General features: G+C 42.3%; 1 protein-coding gene across 3 annotated transcripts in view; it reads right to left on the minus strand.

The window, feature by feature from the left end:
* ntm (neurotrimin) overlaps positions 1-19,351 on the minus strand; it is a 231,050-nt gene that overhangs the window by 83,836 nt on the left and 127,863 nt on the right. For all 3 annotated transcript variants that reach the window (XM_062536619.1, XM_062536618.1, XM_062536617.1), the window contains exon 2: positions 16,247-16,337. In XM_062536619.1, coding sequence (XP_062392603.1) covers positions 16,247-16,337 — 91 coding nt within the window. The remainder of the gene's footprint in view (positions 1-16,246; positions 16,338-19,351) is intronic.

A 19,351-nucleotide genomic window follows, 5' to 3' on the forward strand; every position in this document is an offset into this window, starting at 1 on the left:
TCGTCCTGTAGATAGTACAAAGTACGATCAAATGAGATGGGAAAAAACAACAACCCAATATTTGCCACTAATTAGCGAAATACGATTAGACATTGACAAGAAAACCTTTTAACGGAGAAGCTCTGTACATAATAATGATGTTTTTAACTCTTCCGTTCAGTGAATACACTGAGGTGGAAAATCTCATATTTGTTTAAGGGAGCACCACAATTACAGGTGGTCAATACTCTTTGATTTCTTGTGCACATAGTCCAAATGAGGGCACACACACACAAAAATGCACATCTGCTTCCTTTGCTCATCAATAATGGTGAAACATCATGTTGTTATTGGAGTTGCATTAATGGTAGGAATATTCAAACAGTATTAGTATTGGTATTAGTATTAGCAGTAGGCAGTAGCCTAGTAGTATTAAATGAGTTATCATACATTTATGACAGATTCTGTTTTTGTTTTTTTTGTAGCACGGGAATCAAAGACGTTTTTCTTGAACAGCATGCTTATTCACACAGCTAGGCTTGATCTGATGTCTCAGAGCCCACCTCCAGCTGAATTGGCACTTTGTATTTTCTGTCAAAGCCCAAAGAAAAGGCATAGCAGAGGCCTGTCACCGATGTGGAAGAGAGAGCCTTTCAGCCAAGCCGCGGAGGCCTGTTTGAATGGCACCTGACGCCATTTATATTTAAAGAGCAAATGTCTCTCACACAGCCGAGGTAATTCGAGGGTTTCTTGTTTGTCTTGTAATGACAGCTTGCCAGCTGACAAACCAATCCTGCTAACCTGAATGTTGGCCCGCAGCAAAAAACGGAGACCAATGAAAAAAAAAAATCTCTCTCTCTCTCTATATATATATATATATATATATACTGTGCAACAGTACTAGGCACCCATCACATGTGTTGTCTAAGCAATGTTATGATCATATGTTCATTTCTCATTGTCTTTATTAGACCTCAAACAGAATATAGAGGAAATATAAAAAATATATAAAAAGACATTTCTGGTTCAGGTTCTAGTCAACCATTCGATTGGTTGTTTTTGCAGTGTTATAATGACCAATCTCGAGAGGAGGTAGCTGAAGCCGGTTGGAACTGGTACTGGTTTTGGCTCTGACACATTGGTATCAGTAGTGGGGAAGAGATGATGACACTTTGACAGATCGAAGATCTCATTGAAAAGCTGCAGCTGGAAGAGTTTGTTGCTGTACATTATTTTTCTTCCCCCTTTCATTGTGTATAGCACAGGTCAAGAGGCACACCACTTTGCCCAGTGAATAAGGCTTCATGAGAAACTGCATGCCATAGCTTGCCATAAATGCCTGCATGTGTCAGTCAATATAGAAGAGTAGAGCATAATGCACAGGTGTGTATGTGCTTGTGCGTATGTGCTTGTCTGAATCCCTAATCTCTCCCCTCATCATTATTTTTCTGAAAGACAGCCGTGGCCCCAGCTGTGTATCAGAAGTGAAATTGGTGGGGCTGGCTTATATTTCACTGGTAATGAGAGCAGTTTTGCTACAAGTACAGTCAACATGCTGCGCACCCAGTGCTTTTGGTTTCATAAGAGCAATACGCCCCACCACATACATCCAATCAAACACTTTCACACAGACCAGAAAAGATGAGAGAAGGAAAAAATGCTCTTGGCCACACTGTCTACTCTACAGCATATGTGTGTGCGCTGTGCTTCATATTCAGATTCAGGTTTAGATCTGATTTTGTTGGTCGATAACCTTAGTGAGGATGAGGGTGGGTCTGGGACACCAGTCTTCTGGAGGTGTTGTGTGCCTTATTCAACAAAAACACTGATGAAAGAAGATGCTTGCTTGACAACCCCTGTGAAACGCCTACAAAGCCTTCTCTGTCATGTCAACGTTTTTTTTCTTTTGCCCACAAAGGTTGCTTTGTTTGTTTTTGTTTTGATGTTAAATATGCTTAGCTGTTGATTGGCCGCTGTGGGAAATTGCATAAGCTACCTATGGCGCAAGGAATGGAACAGCTCGCCCATGTACGTCTGAAATGAATGTAAAGCTGATGATACACATGGCAACTCTTTGAGCAATGTTGCTAGGCAACCACATAACTGGTCCCATGTGTTCTAATTGGAAAATCATGGAAATTTGCTGATTTTAAAAATTCTCCAGATAAAAATGCTACTCAATATCAAGGGTGATTTAAATGAATGAATGAAAGAATGAATGAATGAATGAATGAATGAATGAATTAATGAATTAATGAATTAATGAATTGGTCGTAACCAAAGGGTAGGGTAAGAGGCTTCGGCCTTCTATCAGGCCCCCCCTTCTCACGTTTTTAAGGATAACAATTCAACTGTCAAGAACAAATTGACAAAAGAAGAAAGATCAAATAAATTACTAAAGAACATTTACACTTATCCAGATAATTTCCTATACATACAGTACAGTGTACTTGCATATGCATGTGTACATATAGGCTACAAGCACATACAAGTACATACATATGTATGTACGTATAAATACATATATGCCTACATATACCCATAAGGGTCGGTAATTATACAGTATTGCCATCATAAGATAAATAATATATTAAATAATGATGATAACCATAATGATAATAACAATGTTCATCTTCATCATCATCAACAACAACAACATTCTCATAGAATAATCCTACTCAATGTCTGTACTTATCTAGTGCCATGTCTTTTAACATTCCTACAATGTTTTCATTCATCTGCCAATGCATTCCATAACGTCATGCCACAGATATGTGCCTGCTTTTCATTACAGGTGGATTGTTTCCAGTGGAGTTCACCTCTGAGGCCATAACCTCCTTCTCTCTCTCTAAACATGGAAACATAACAGAACAACAATACTCAACAATACTACCAAGCACCATTGATCAAAACGTGTATCACCAGTTTAAGAGAGAAAGGCACACATATACCATTTTCAACCATCTTCTTCCTCAACATCATTGTGCCTCCGATTCAGATTCAGGATTAGAGGAGAGGGGTACGGTATGCCTTTCTTTCAACCCCCTTAAAACATATCAGTATGCCACACTCAGGTTCAGGTTTGGATCTGAATCTAACTGTGTGGAGCTTGTTTATGTAACCCTCAGTGGCCGAGATCCCCAGAGGTATGATCATGAGCAAAGGATTATAATACAAGTAACTGGGAGGCCAACCAAGCAAGTAGTAATTAGATTACTGTCATGGTAGCAGTGCTGACTCCATTGATCTTCTGTTACTCACTTGGTAATAAATATACAAACAGGCAAACCACAGAGCACATATACGAACTGAGACAAAAAGAGGGTGAGGTAGACCAAAGAGATGGTGATACAGAAAATGCTTGGGAATGTGTGTCTGTGTGTGTGAGTGAGTCTGAGAGAGAGGAGGGAGAGTGTGTGTGTGAGAGAGAGAGAAAGAGAGGGAGACAGAGAGAGAGGGAGAGAGATAGAGCAATAAGCAGTGATTTAGACGTGTGTCATTGGAATGCCTCTATGGTATGTGGGTCAGACAATAATGAACAATATCTCCAAAACAAGTGCAGCGCATACTATATTACAGACATGATGAATAGTATGTGACCTCAAGGGCAGGCAGAATATATTAAAATCATGACTTAAGAGGTATAGTTTCAATTTCCACTAACATGGCTGGTGTTTCTGTGTTTTAAATCTGCTTCAATATATAGTTACATATTACACATTGTAAAGAGGGGAGACTGGGTACAATTATAACGCAGTTGCAAAATGCTTAATGTAAAATGTTGAAATGAAACTCACAGACCCTTGCAGCTTCAACTACAGTATTGTAACTTAGCTGCACAATGTGTTTAAGTAATACAGTAAAGTACTTAATAGTTTAGTAAGGCAAATGTGCTTGAATTTGGGAGATGATAAAAGGCAAAATACAAAGTGTTATAAATGTATCGGTCTCCCCTATTTTGAAATGTCTTCATCTTAACTGATTAATTATGTGAATTCAAACACAAAGTAATTTAATAAGACAGTAAACGGTTCAATCGGTCTGTGTGAAACTGGGCGTAACAAGACGCGCTTTGTCCGCTCCAAGTCCTGACAGCTGACCACAGATCTAAGGCGTGAAAGTCCAGACGTGCGTTTCGGTTCTGAATAAGCCATAAGGAGGTTCCTCATAAATATTGAAATGCAACTCAGACAGTAAGACATGAACTCCTCGCAGCAGGAGTCACCGTTTGGCCTGTCAAAAACGAGACTATGCTGATCTCCCCCCAGAGAATTCCACAGGTGACTGCTTCCGGGAGAGTCAAATGTGCCCATCCACTCACCACCTGGAGAAGCACTGCCAAAGTTAGAGGGGATTGTCAGCAGAAAATAGTTGGCTTCTTATTCCAGTTTTGTTGCGGTTCTTGATTGTGAGTTTTAATGAGATTTCCCCTGCAATGTTTTCATTGAAGCCCTCATTTGGAACTTTCCAATTACAACTGCATTTAGTAAATGACAAAATATACAAATAAATAAACAAACAAAAACACGTAACTTAATTGGGGAACAAATGTTTTGGCAACCAGTTGTTTTACTTCATTTGCACATGCATACTAGAAAATGCACCATTAACTAAACATTTGGCATCTCACCATGGTAGATTCAGATATTTAAACTCTGTTGGTGATTGAGTATTGACATCATTAACTCCAGTGTTTCTAGTAATACCAGTGACTGCTAAGGCACTTTGTCTTTGGATATCGGTTGTCTTACTTTAGCAAATGTGTAATGAAGTATTTCACACTACAGTACTGAGAACCTGTTTCAGCATTGAAAGAGTGGATTCAATCTACCAAACCCCGAACGTAATCACAATAAGCATTGCCTAGATGGTTATTTCAAAAATAGCACAGCGCAAGCGACACTGTAAACAAGATCTACATATGAAAGTACTGTATATATCCTCAACCATCTACTGTCTCTGAGGCTTGATTCACTGACAATACCTGGGAGTGTATCGCAGCATCTCTAGAAATGACTATCAAACACAGGCAGCCGACTACGGTGCAGATGCTTCCAACTTCCAACAGATGCACAACAATATCGAGCTGAAACTTGAGGATAGAGGAAAAATCCACATAGGTTTACTGTGTTTGCACGTCAGATGCATGTTGTTTTCATACGTTTCAGAAATTCTTTATGAAAACCTTAGAAGAATCCACCAGACACTACTGTAGATATTTGAAATACTGCAACCTCCTTCAATGGTCTTTATTTTCAGCAGAAAAAAAAGATAAAAAGAGGAGAGCAAAGAGAAAGAGAAGAAACAGAAAAGAAATGAAATGGGGTGAAAAAAAAGCATGTGGCACTGGATCTGTCGCATCCTTATTCACTGTCTTCATTGATCAGGAAGCAAAAGGTGTTGGGGCTGTACGGGGGTCTACAGTAAAGGCGTCACACTCCGACAACCGACTGATTAAAAGAATCTGGCTGAATCACTTTAATTCCCTCTCCCACAGTCCCTGTCCCTGGAGGGCTTACTATGATGTGGAAATTCCAGATTGATTCAAACTTGTTGAGACTATTACTTCCCCACTTTCCCGGTGACCTCAAAACGCAGACTGCGTCATTCCTCTGGAAAGCAAACCGGGTTCAACAACTGGTGAAAATAGTGTTGTTTTTACGACCTGGATGATTTTTTTTTTAATAAGAACCCAGAATCACTGCGGTATGTGCCGAAGGTAGGTAAAAAAAGGCAAGTGTTTTAGGGAGAAAAAATATGATAAGCTGAGAAGAAGCCCTCTCTTGAGATGTGCAAGTGTAATACATGCTCTTTTCACAGACGCTTTCATCCTGCAACTTTAAACAGCCACAGGAGCTCAAGGAGCTCACAGCCACGCTATATAGTGTGTGTGAGTGAGTGTGTATACTTATTATCTGACTGTATGCTCCAGGCACAAACTCTGCCTCTGACCTCACTGGTGCCATGGCCAATGATCCCTCTAATTTTTTTCAGGACTGAGCAAAAAAATGTTTTTCTGAGCGCAGGTTTTACCGCTGTGAGCAATTCGCAACCACGCAACCTGCCAAAAATGACCATGCCCCCCCCATATATATATATATAGCCTATATATATATATATATATATATATATAATTTACATGACAATAATGAGAAAGTAATTTTGTTAAAGACGGTTAATATGATGCTGTTTAATTAATTTATAATGGTGCACTGTCACTTTAAGACTCTTGCCGGCGCACTCTGCTGTGCCTATGGCCTTCTCACAGTTTATTATAATGCTCAGGAGTGCATTACTCTTTGCGTTTTTCTTTTAAACGTTTCTTATAAAATGGAGATATCAGTTATCAACAATGACAAGCCAGCTGGATCCCTTTTGTGCACGCTCAAACGCGTTCCCAATCAAATGAGTAACATAACGTAAATTAGATCTATTGCAATGGAGATTATAAAGAGTATAATCTCTATGTAACATGCTGTTTTGACATTGACATTGCAAACGTTCTCTAAGAATAGTGGAAAGCAGTTTGCTGTAACGTTTACCAACGCTGTTGCTGGGAAAAATAGCGAACAGCCAATGATAACCTATCGGGCAAAATCTATGATAAACTAATGAATGCTCGGCGGGCTGCATTAAAGTGCGTGACGGGCTGTAGTTTGGACACCCATGCTTTAGGTAATCAAGCTTCCACTCGGACAAAGTTTTACCACTAGCGAACTCCCCTTTCGCTTTTGCCTCCGAGCAAATATGTAAATATCTCTGAAAGTTTTATCCTACCTGGACCATCTTTTGTGTCAGTTTGGACTATTTCATCTAGCCACTAATTTTTAAATGTTAGGCAGACCTTTTTCTGGAGCACCTGCTCAGCCTTTCTTTTCGTCATGGTACCCCGCCAAGAGCCTTAAGAATACTTTGTTTGTAACGTTGTCTACATCCGACTTGGTTGTCAGACATGTCAGTATTTTAAATGTTTGCCAACTAGGCTACATCGCGTTTGATAGTCACATTTTTAACCCCTGAAAAAAAAAAAAATAGTTTGTGCGGTCTGAAAAAATATGCGCGGTCTGAAAAATCTGTTGCGCGGCAACTTCGACTGGACTGCGCATCCGCGCACGCGCGCAGCTTAGAGGGAACACTGGCCATGGCCTCTCTCCAACTAAAGTCGGGCTAACGAAACGCTGCTAATTTTACACAGAACACAACAAATCTCAGGCTCCTAGTCTCAGAAGGGAGAGACGTTGCACTGTGGGTGAAAACCCAGTAGGTACGACCGCCTACCATAGAATAAGGTGAAGGAAAATGACTAACCCTCACGCTATCCTCAAATCAACTTCAGCTCCTTATCCTTGGGCTCTCATGGACCCCAGCTCTACTCTGCTGAAACTGATAATATGAGCATTTCAAAAAATGTTCATGTCCTGTATTCACTTGAAAGGAAAGGAATAGCCTTAGTTCATCTGAACAAAATTAGTGCATAAGGTGCAAACATGTCAATCTGTTGAATTGACAAATGTTTTTTTTTCGGTAACACTTCAGACCTCTAGACTAAAGAATGTGAGTTTTTGTTTCAGAGGGTATCTGAAACATGTGGACATCTATCCAACAGTCCTCATGGAATCAAAGGTGTCTGAAAAGCAGACACTTTTACTCGCAGCAGTGAGATCGGATATCCAATGTGGGCTGACCGATTGGGAGGAGTAGACAACGCTACCACAGCTCCAATCAAAACAGCACGACTGTAAAACACAATTCATTTTCTGAGGCTTTGAAACGCGCCCGAAGATAACTACAGGAGGATTAATACTACAAAGGTCAGGCTCCAGACACCTAGCCTCGGCAGCAGAAAAGAGGTCCTGTGGGTATGGACTGAGCAGATCCAACCAGCCATTAGAGTATGTCAATGTCAAGGTCAACATTCTATCCCAAATATCCCTGAAGGTGCATGCACAAGATGCATAGATACAGACATGAAAAACAAATATTAAGATACACAATATACAATCTCCTCTTCCCTCTCCAGACACAGGCAACTCATTAACGTCCACCCACTATCCCCAAAGCACACACACACTGACAGACACACACACACACACACATACACACACACTGACAGACACACACACACACACCACAAGTGCACATGCATGCACACACACACACACACACATGCACGCACGCACGCACGCACGCACGAACGCACGCACGCACACACACACACACTTCATAAACAAATAAAGACATCATCTTCAGAATGTGCTTTACATACTACTACAGTATATGCTCCCCAGACTACTAAGTCTATGAGGCTAAAAGTTGCACCATATCTGAGGTGAGGCCCTACTGGGGTCCCAACCCAGGGATTGCTACTAAAATCACACAGAAAAATGCATGAAACAGTGCACCTAACTCCTGGTCCCAGAGGCAGAAAAGATGCTCTTCAGATGAAGACCCCATTGCTCCGACCACCTACTAGCATCATGCTGCACATGTATAATTCAGCACCCAAACCTTCTCCTCTCCTAGTCGACTGCCAGTCTCCGCTGTAGAAGCATGTGGGTGTCAACAGTAGACAGTAGAGACAGGATGTTAATCAGTACGGCCTCTTCGCCACCAGGTTTATTGCAGAAAAAGAGGGAGCAGAGCAGTGATTGGCACATGGTATCACCGCAAAAAAACAAAATTATACAGAATTTATATGACATGTTAACAGGTAAATAGGTAAAGGCGTTTAGCAGAAGCGACGATGGCAAAAAAACAGCAACAGTCTCTGGAGACTGACTCATTCGGAAGTTCAGAGTCGAAGTATGTGCCTCATTTTAATATGTGTTTCACGTCTTCTTGGGGAACCAGGGGATTATGTGTGTGCGTGTGTGTGTGTGTGTGTGTGTGTGTGTGTGTGTGTGTGTGTGTGTGTGTGTGTGTGTGTGTGCGTGCGCGCGTACGTGTCTGTGTATGTTTTCATGCTTTCAGGTGCAATAGCTGAAAGAAGAGGTGCAGCTGCGGAGAGAGACTCCTGCTTAGCACTGTGTGACACAGCGACTGCTTTGAACATTTCCGAGACCATAATCTCCAGACTCTCTCTATACCACAGGAGGATAACCACATTGCCTCTGTTGGTGGCAATCTAAATACTATTTGTGAAGAGTTACCTCTTAAATACCACCTCGTTCCCGCTTATCTTTTGACAGATCACCGCCATCACAATCCAGCGACGTTTGTGATCGTGTATCCTCCCCAGAGAAGCGAATGTAAGGAGTTTGAACTCTTTTAGTAAATTGCCTTGCATTGAGACATAACTCAAGCAGTGACTCGAGCTAAATATAGCCCCCTCAAGAGTATTCCCATTCAACTCAGGAGAGAAACAAATGATAATGTTCTCAAGTTATGCAAAATGGGCACTTTTAAGAGTGCCTTTTTAAGTAGTGCATAGGGTAGGAAGTTCAAAATCAATGAAGAGCCATTCTGGACGAAAACAAACACGTGTTCTGTGCTGAAAAGTGTGCACAAACTGTGTGCATTACTGTGCAATGAATTTAGGTTAACATAATGTCTTATCATTGTGTTTGTGTTGTCAATGTGGTATTGTATGTGTATGTAGTGTATGCATGTGTGCGTGTGTGTGTGTATTTGTGTGTGCGAGCGAGAACAAATAAAGAGAGGGAGAAAGACAGTGTGTGTGTGAGAGAGAGTCTCTGTGTGTGTGTGTGTGTGTGTGTGTGTGTGTGTGTGTGAGATTGAGAGAGTAAGTGAGTGAGAGTGTGTGAGCGAGAGAGAGAGATAGAGATAGAGAGAGTCTGTGTGTGTCTGTGTGTGAGAGAGAGAGAGAGAGTAAGTGAGTGAGGGTGTGAGCAATAGAGAGAGAGAGAGAGAGTAAGTAAAGATGAGTGAGTGTGTGTGTGTGTAAGAGAGAGAGAGTGAGAGAGAGAGTAAGTGTGTGTGTGTGTGTGTGTGAGAGAGAGAGAGAGTAAGAGAGAGAGTAAGTGAGAGAGAGTGAGTGTGTGTGTGTGAGAGAGAGAGAGAGTAAAAGAGCGAGTAAGTGAGAGAGAGTGAGTGTGTGTGTGTGTGTGTGTGTGTGTGTGTGTGTGTGTGTGTGTGTGTGAGAGAGACTCAGTTTTAACCTTGCGCTGACGAGTAGTGGGAGGAGGAGGAGCTGAGACCCTTAAGCACATTATCCCGAGCAACCTGTCTCTCATGCCTAATTCCTGGGCACTAATCCAAAACACATCTAAGTAGGCTGCGCCAAAGCACCCCGTAAACTACACACCTGTGTCCAGCCAGCCAGCCAGCACTCCTTCACAAGCGCTGCGCCAGTCCAGCACACTGGCAAACCCAATTTCCCTGTCTGTGCTAAAGTACTTGGCTCCATCAAACATTTAATGTAATAGCATAGCTTCTTGTATGGCTACATGGGGGGAAAGACTGTGCGGGAGAAAGGAAGAGCTCAGCCAGGAACATGGTAAAAACCTGTTACGCTAGTAGGCCCGGAGGGGACTCGCTCACCGTGGTCAATGTGGTCTCTATCCTGGCCGTGCCTTGTCAAATACTGTCTGAAGTGAAGGTGTTGGGGGAAGAAGAAAAATGTGGACCTGAGGATAGTGCTGTTTAAAAAAAACTGCAGTGAGCTTCATGCGGTTGTTTCGACGTTCTGCTACATTTTGACAACAGTTGTTCTACAGTATGACTAGATGTTTTGACGTGATTTTGCTATCAGCGACAAAATAGAGATGAGCTTGTATTATGTTATATAAACCACAATGGACACTTTTACACTTTTAGCCCACTCAAGAGAGAGGGTGCACTCCTACACTAGCTAGGTCTGGCCGGTGTTAGCGGTTCTTCTTGAATTCTGGCAGGGTGAAATCAATTGTAAAAGAGCACATGTTCATGTCTTTTTAACGGCAATCAAGACTTACATGGATTCACGGAATAGCATAACACGTATGCCTAAAAAGCAGCCCGAAATCAATGCAATTTCAATAATTTTTTAAAAAGGATTGGCAAAAAAAGGAGGAAATCATAAAGAAATTGCTCATGCCAAACACAGTTTAGTGCATCCCCCTTGCTGTAATCCACAGGAGATATGAGATTATATCCATACACAAAGAGGTGTGGATGAATGTAGGCCAAGCTGCTTCCTAGGCACATGCCGGAAACGGAGTAATCAAAGCTATTGCCAGCGAAAACCGCATTTCATTGCTTTTTGTCAAGACCGGCAATTTTCTGTTTATATCATTTGGCATGGTATGTTTTGTTTTGTCAGAACAAGTGGCCATTCTCTGCTCTCAATAGGAAATGATGAGCTTCAAAAACATGTAATTTGCTTCGCCTGACAATAATGCCGTCAGCAAAACTGGAATGCCTCACTTAAGCTTGGCCAAGTGGATCCCATGCTTTAAATACAAAAGATGGAGTGAGGGAGACCTTGCACAAATGCGATAATGCAACCATTCTCGCACCCCCCCCCTCTTTTTTTTTGTTGTTGTTGCTTCCGCAGTCTCCAAAATACCATGCCAGGCTTAATCTCCGAACACTCCACACACACTCTCAGCGGCTGATGAACAACATGGGTATACTTGAATAAGAGTCATCTCCTGAACTGTGTGAAAACCAACGACCAGCGCACCATGAAGGGAGCCTGGTGGTGGAGAGGCCATGTGGAACCGCTTGGTTCCTTGCCAGAGCGTGAAAGTGAGGTGCCCTAGACATTACTCTCACTCACGCCGTAACAAAAAAAAAAAACCTAGCCAGGGAACAGCTGTCTGTCACCAGCAGGGTAGATGAGTGTGCATCTCAGGGAACAGATCTGCATGCAATTCTCTTCTCTTGTCTTTTTTCACAGAGGAAAACAATCACAGTAAATTATGAACACAGCATGGATCAATCACAAAGGTTCTACTGAGCTGATTTTAAAGATCTATTTATGTATTGCATACATGTATTCTATTGCATCACTATGGTAACAGACCAGATTAATTAGATGAATTTGTGTGCAATATAGAAAAACAATAATGTGTTCTGTGCATAACTTCAATAATGCCATTCCCAAAGAGATACACTCTGGTAGAGATCAATGATGTCCCAAATGTTTAGTTCTATCATGAGTGTTGTTAATGATGAAAAATGATTTTAGCAAGAGTCCTTCTTAGTTTGTAGAGGGCGCAGCTCAGTGCTCTCAAGGGTTCAGCTGACGATCAGTAGGTTGCTGGAGGTTGCTGGTGAACCCAGCTGTAAATTGGTCCCAGTTTGGGCGGAGTGTTAATGGACTGGAGTCTCATTCAGGAGAGGTCTACAACTCTCATCCTTTTTAGCACCAGATATACACACCACCCCTATTAGCCTCCTTGGCTAGGGAAGGATTAAGACTCCTGCCTAATTAAAAATGCTTGCTATTCATAGATGTTTTGGGCCCTGGTACCAATCCATAACAGTGCCAGATCAGGATTACTTCTGGTCCAAAATCACCTGCTATCTGTGGAAGTGGTTCTCAAGTAATTACGGAATTTTGTTAATGACGGTATCACTTGGGATGGCACTAGGAATGGGGTATTTTTTAGCTCAATCCACTGGTTGACTCCCCCAGATAACTTTCAAAAATCGCTGGAGTTCGAAAGTCATTTCAAAGTGTTACAAGCACATTTAAACTCCTTGGCTAACCATGCCACAGGGTGTCAGTCACTCCTTGCTTTTTTAGATTGTGGCGTTAAAAAGACAACGCGTGATACGTGGTGATATCAAAGCAACCTGACGCAAGGTGCAAGGAACAGAAAATTACAAAGAGAATCTTTAACATTTCACATTTCTCAAGAAATCAAAATCTCTCTCTCGTTTTCTCTCTTTCTGTCAAGGCTTCACCTGGGATGTGCTCCTCTTTTGAAGACATCTCTCTTAACCTCCCTGGAGTTTCTGAGCACACAGTGACATAAAATAATCATAAAATATCCACATCCTGTTCAAAGCCTTTAACGTTTTATCTCCCCATCTAATAATCTATTAAAAATAATAACAGTTGTAAGAAAAAGAGGGTACTTTTAAGGACATAACATGACTGAACCAGGAAAATAAGCAGTATGTAACTGAGAAAAGCTGTGAGCTGTGAACTGTGCAATATCACAGAGTTAAAGTCAGAGTTTTACCAACCCGTGAAATCAAAAGCTCTCAGTCTAGTATCAATGCATGCGATGCACAGGATGCTGCTGTTACTGCCTTGTTTTGAGAAGCAGTCCTCCCAAAAGAAATCAGCCCAGCTGTTACAAGAAAAACACATGCTATTACAGTGCAGCGGCTTGTGGGGTAGCAACACACGGCCGTGTGAGAGCAAGAGAGTGAGGGGGAACAAAGAGGACCCGCTGGTAGCTTTGCTGTCTGGCAGCGACTGTTGTCGTCTCGCCTCGGCCCAGCACCTAAGTGAGAGTGTCAGCAGCTCAGACCTCATCCCCGTTTTAATCAGTATGTGGTCCACTCCAGGATTCCTCCCTTTCCCTCCTACACCGCCCGCCCCCAAAGACCCCCCCCCCTCTCTCCATCGACACCAACCCGGTTTCCCCCAGTGGTCTGTCTGGGTGAGCTGCCGTCTGCAAACTGTTTGCTCTATTCCCCTTTTTTTCCCCCAGAAACATGCTGTTTTTAGTGTCTGTGTGTGTCTGTGTCTGGCTGAACCACTGCCCATATGACCAGTTAAGCACAATTCAACGATAAGGACGACACATCCACTGGATGTATGTGCAAACACAGGTGGCCAGAATATATTTTACAGTGTTATATTCAAGGAGAAAAAAACAATAATAAACAAAAGATAGCCATTTGTTGTGTTGACGTAAGACTAATTTGTATTTGTGCTACTTAAGAATGGGACAAATTTGCCTGTGGCTTTTCCCCCCAATTCTGAACGATGTAAATGCAGAATGTTAGGAGAGATTTCTCCCAATAGGTACATGGGACACGTTTTTGGACACTTTTTATTTGGGCTTTCACGGAAAAAGCTCTCTCTTATTAATAACACCCCCTCCGCTGGCTTTAGGCGGTAAACAGCTCTATTCCCCTCAGTGAAAACATGATGTCCTCACTCACAGCAAAGAGACCAACCTCTGCAATAGACATCCAACTCAGCGTCAGTAAAAAACGCACTCAAAAGGCTCATCCTGCCACCGAGGACCACCGAGATGTATTGGAATCTGAATAAAACTGGCACTGCAGCAAAACAAGCACAGCTGAGTCACACACAAACACACACACACACACACACACACACACACACACACACAAATACAGTACACACATACAAACACACACATACACACACACACACACACACAAACACACAAACAGACAGACACACACACACACACACATACACACACACACATACACACACACACACACACACACACACACACACACACACACACACACACACACACACACACACACACACACACACACACACACACACACACACACAGACACACACACACACACACACACAAACATACACACACACTGGTTTGCCTCGCTACAGATGTGATCTGCGACGCCTCATACAACTCCGATGCCTGCACATAACTCTGGGTGATTACAGTGTATCCGTGACTCACTCTCCTTGCTCAGACTTCGGCATAAAGGAGCACTGTGTTTGCAATGAGATTCATATTCTATTTGGACAGTCTGTCATGCTAACAAAGTGACAGTGGCATCAGATTTATTTTTTTACCCCCTTTTTCTAGTGTGTCTAAAGGGGACGGCAGAGCATATAGAAGCATTGACAGATAACATTTCCAGGCGACTTTAACAAGCAGCTACTGTAGGTGCACATCCGAAGGTGCGGAAAGCACACCGAGGCAGCTATGACAACTACACCAAGCACCCAGGGAGAAAAAGTTTTGGTGGTATGAAGGAACTTGACAGTCTGGTGTCAGGGGAATGGCAAGAGAGTGCGCATTAAGAAAGCATAACTTTCTAGCGTGCACTCTGTTGAAAGGGGTGTGGTGTGTGTGGCACAGTCGCACTGTTACTGACTACAAAGATACAGGATACAAATATGATCGGAAAGAGCATCCTCTGTTCTGTTTGCTCGCTGCCTTCCTCCTTGTCAGGTGTGTACAGTAGGGGAAGAGCAAAATGGGAGCATATGTCTCCACATGCTGGGAAGTCAAAACACGGAAATCGTACAGTGCCTAGCCTCCAGAAGAAGTTCAGCTTGATTTAGTCTGATTACTCGCACACCTTCAAAGACATACTGTAACGCGCCGTTCCAAATCCTTCAGACTTCACTTGAAAAAGACTAAGCCCTTTTATCAGACCTTGACATTTGTTACTGGTGGTGTTGACCGTTAATTCTGTAAGATAAATGTGGATATTGTGTACCAGACGAGAAGAAAATTCCTCAAACGCCCCCTCCTCTCTCTCTCTCTCTCTTTCTCTCTCTCTATCTCTCCGTCAGCCCCTCTCTCCCCCTCTCTCATTTGCATTCGGAGGAAAACAAAGGCCTCTACTGCTCCCCAGCTGACTGGGCTTCTGTGTGCACATTCCCCATTACCATTCTCAGAGCTACCACTGACTTCTATATTTAACTTCACAACACAACTACCAGACATTTTCAAATGAACAGTTTTGTTTTACTTCTGTCTTTCAAAGAGCATGAGAGAGATACAAAACTACGGCAAGCACTTCTGAACAACTATGTTATGGGATAAGTACTGTAGGCTACTGACATTAAAACATTCAATGCAGACTTCATTGTATCTAGCCTACTGATAAAGTGTCCAGGGCTTGCGTGCATAAGGAAGCAAGCTATTTTTTAAAATCTTTAAATAAGTCTAGAGTCAGTTTTCTTAGACCAACAAAAGTTAGAAAAGATAGATAGTTATATGCAGAGAAGACATGTTCTCCGTCTGATAATGTTTCATAATGATGAACAGCAGCACAGCTCAAAGCATGAACATACTGTAAAATATGTGTTTGTGGTCCAAAGGAATCCCCACGAAGCCTGGAACCTTGAAACTCTGAACACTCATCACTTATTGTCAGTGGTGTGAGGCCATAGACACGATATCTGCCTGCAGAAACCATGCCTTAAAATCAAGGTTAGGTCGGGCTTACTGCCTGTGCACGGTAGTGCCTGTTATTCATCATCAGCCACCATTACCACACATGTTCGTTTCACTGAACAAGCACTTTTGCAGAGAAACAAAAGTACGAAGACTGGACGATTAATCTCAATAGTCCACTTGAAAAGGCGAAGCAACATGCAGAAGACGAATGTAGCACCTACCTGAGAAACACGGTCTCTCCTTGCCTGACGGTAATATTGTCCATTACTTTATTATCGGACTGGGAATCCCCTTGGCTGTAGACGGGCAAACCTGCGGGGAGAAGGAAGAGCAGTCTGAACGACATCACAGTCAAAGATTTGCAAGACGCGGTAAAGTATCCACTGGCACGCATTTCGTTTCGCAATCCTTCCAGGGACGGCACCACGGTAATTCCGTTATTCAGTTTATAATAGGGACGTCTGAAAGTGAAACGGGGCGGCGAAATAGTCCTTTGATGATGAGGTTAATCCCAGTGACGGACATCAAAAACAAATATAAACAAAATCAACCGGACCGAATGAGCGGCGCATTCCATGCAGTTGGATCACTGACTGGAAATGCATAGGCTGTGTCCACAATTCCTCAGCGATAGAGCTGGTGTCTGCTCATGCAGGAGTAGGCTAGGTGACAGGACACATCAAGACCACATGACATGTAATATGTTCAGTCAATACGGCGCAAGCGATTTCAGTGACGCGCTTTGTATGAGAAAAATCTAAACAGCGTACAAACTTTAAGAAGACAAATTCAGCGAATGAGGAACATTGCCGAGAGTGTTCCTTGTGATTGGCTCTATAAAACGCAGAGTTATGCCACAACAACCGCGGACATAATCCCGCGTCGAGTCGGGATGTGAGTTGGACTCTTAAGAGTTGACAAGTAATAGGGTAATGCTGATTACAGTAAGTGATCACCCGAGCTCTGCTCGCTTATTAATAGCTAGCCTACTGTAATATCGGAGACTAGTTCTGAACTTGCGTCTGTCAAAAAGAAAAAAAAGAACATGCACTTTGCGCATGACTTGACAGAGAAAGTAGACCCTTCAACGTTGTCATGGCAGCAGGGAGAGGTGGAAAGCAATGAAACTCTTGTTAGCAGGCCTATTGATTAATGGCCATCACGGAAAAATTGTGCATTTTATAATAGCACTTACCTATGCACTACCTACGACCACTACTGAAGCCATGACAGTCTGGGAAAGGGGGACAGGTGCGCAAATTCTCCACTTGTTTAAGATCATATCTATGGTTTAAGATCATGACATGAATCGGTAGTTACATTAATGTAGAATAGAGTACACAATGCTTAGATATTTATCTATGTCTGGATGGATTTTTTTGTTGCATTTAATGTCACTTAATTGTCTGTACCTCTCTAAGGCTACTCCATCATGTGCATATCCACCTATCCTGAGGCTATTTGTTTTCACTGAATTGAACAGTGCACTAAGCCAACACAACATCATATGTATGTTTGAGCACAGATAGTGAGGCTCTTCTTAGCATATTAATAATTACACTAATTATACAAGGGCATAATAGTCAACATCTTTTAATTGTTGTTACACATTCAAGTCAGAGTTCTGTTTCTAACATAATGCAAGGCACATCCGCTCTCATCTAAGTCCATAATATTTTTAGCCAAGGGTAAGAAGACAGTTAAGGTGCTGACTTGCTTCTTGCTTAGAGGCAGCATTTGACTCCAGGGTCTCTCCCCAGAGTGTCTCCCTGCTCTGTGAGTTGAAGCTTGGGAAGGTTTCAGCTCCAGTGGAAAGCTCACTACTCCTCCTGAGGCTACCGCTGCATGGCTCCTCACCATCCATGGAGTGGTGTGGGCGTTCAAATTCAAAGGGGACCAGTAATTGTCTGCTCTAATTAAAAAAAATAAAAAAAAACCTATATGCATGGAGTAGCATGTCCTTGCTAAAGTCCCTGATGGAAATTAATGGAAATGAATCCACAAACACCATTGAGTTCATTAAACTGTGCAGTTTCTGTGCTAATCTAATGAAGTACAACGGTTAGAAGAGTTGTAAGTGTATTTGTAAACAGCGAGAGAATTACTTGCATGTGAAATATTGTTTTTCTGTTATTTATTTCAACTAAATACTCTTATTTCAGTATTTAAAAAACAATATATTAGACGTTTTAATATCTATTTGAATTCATCACCTTGCCCAGCCTATAGCGAGCAGATGTTGATTAAATGGACCGTGTCCAGTAAGGAGTTAAAGGAATACCTCACTAGCTCTGTTCTCTGCTTCGTTCTCCCTGATGCTCACCAGATGGTCTCTCCCCTTCCTTAAAATTGGGCTTATTAGCGTGGAATCTATGGTTAAAGGGCCTTGATCATAACAGTCGAGCACTGGAACAAGAGGGCCCAGATGAGTCCTTGTTGCTCAACTGGTAGACTAACACCCCCAGAATATCAATATTGCCATTAGATCAGTACGTGGTATGATGTTAAAATGAATACCGCACATACTGTACTCCCGTTTATCAATAATAAAGAGAGGAGAAACTGGCAGAGTATACCTAAATGCATGTTTCTACATGCACAGCTCTGTGTATATTATTGTCTTAAAGGGGGGGAAATATGGCTTGCATCCTTGAAGTGTTTTTCAATTAAGACATGAAAATACCTAATCAGCGTGACTGATTTCATCAGCAGGCCTATTATCTTTTGTAAAGCTGCGTAGCTAAGTTTCCTTTTGAAGTGATGAGGAGTTTGCTGCTCTCAGCCAGACACAATTGCCGGGTGTCGCTATATACTCCTCGAAGAGAAAAAAAAACAATAATTAGAGGTAAACAAACTATTTCAAGTATTCAGAGGTGTCTCCGAATGTCTGAACATCTGTGGTTATGGTTTTGAAAGAGAAATCCAACTGGCGCACACTCAGTCAGAGAGCATGCTGGGCATTCTTTTGTGTGGTAATGAGAGCAAGTAAAGAGCGCAAGTCCACTGGACACACATCGAGCCACACACAAAAGCTCTCTGCCTTGGACTCCTCAGGCCCCGACACACAGGCATCGTCACCAGCAGAGTTTAGGTTACAGTCCGTGAGGCACCTTCATACTTTATATAATTTTGCCAACACTGCGTGCACAGAATGCATGGGCATACGTTGGCATGGTGATGAAGACTGTAAGTGAAGGTTGCAAATACTGTACACATTGAATCACTGAAGGACTAGTGCACAACTGTATTTTGGCCTCTATCTCTCCAGGCTGAGACACACAGCAATGGTCATCTACAGTACTTACTGTCTGTGTGAGACCTATCTT

This window comes from Sardina pilchardus, chromosome 5 (assembly GCF_963854185.1).
Source record: "Sardina pilchardus chromosome 5, fSarPil1.1, whole genome shotgun sequence".
NCBI classification, from domain to species: Eukaryota; Metazoa; Chordata; class Actinopteri; order Clupeiformes; family Clupeidae; genus Sardina; species Sardina pilchardus.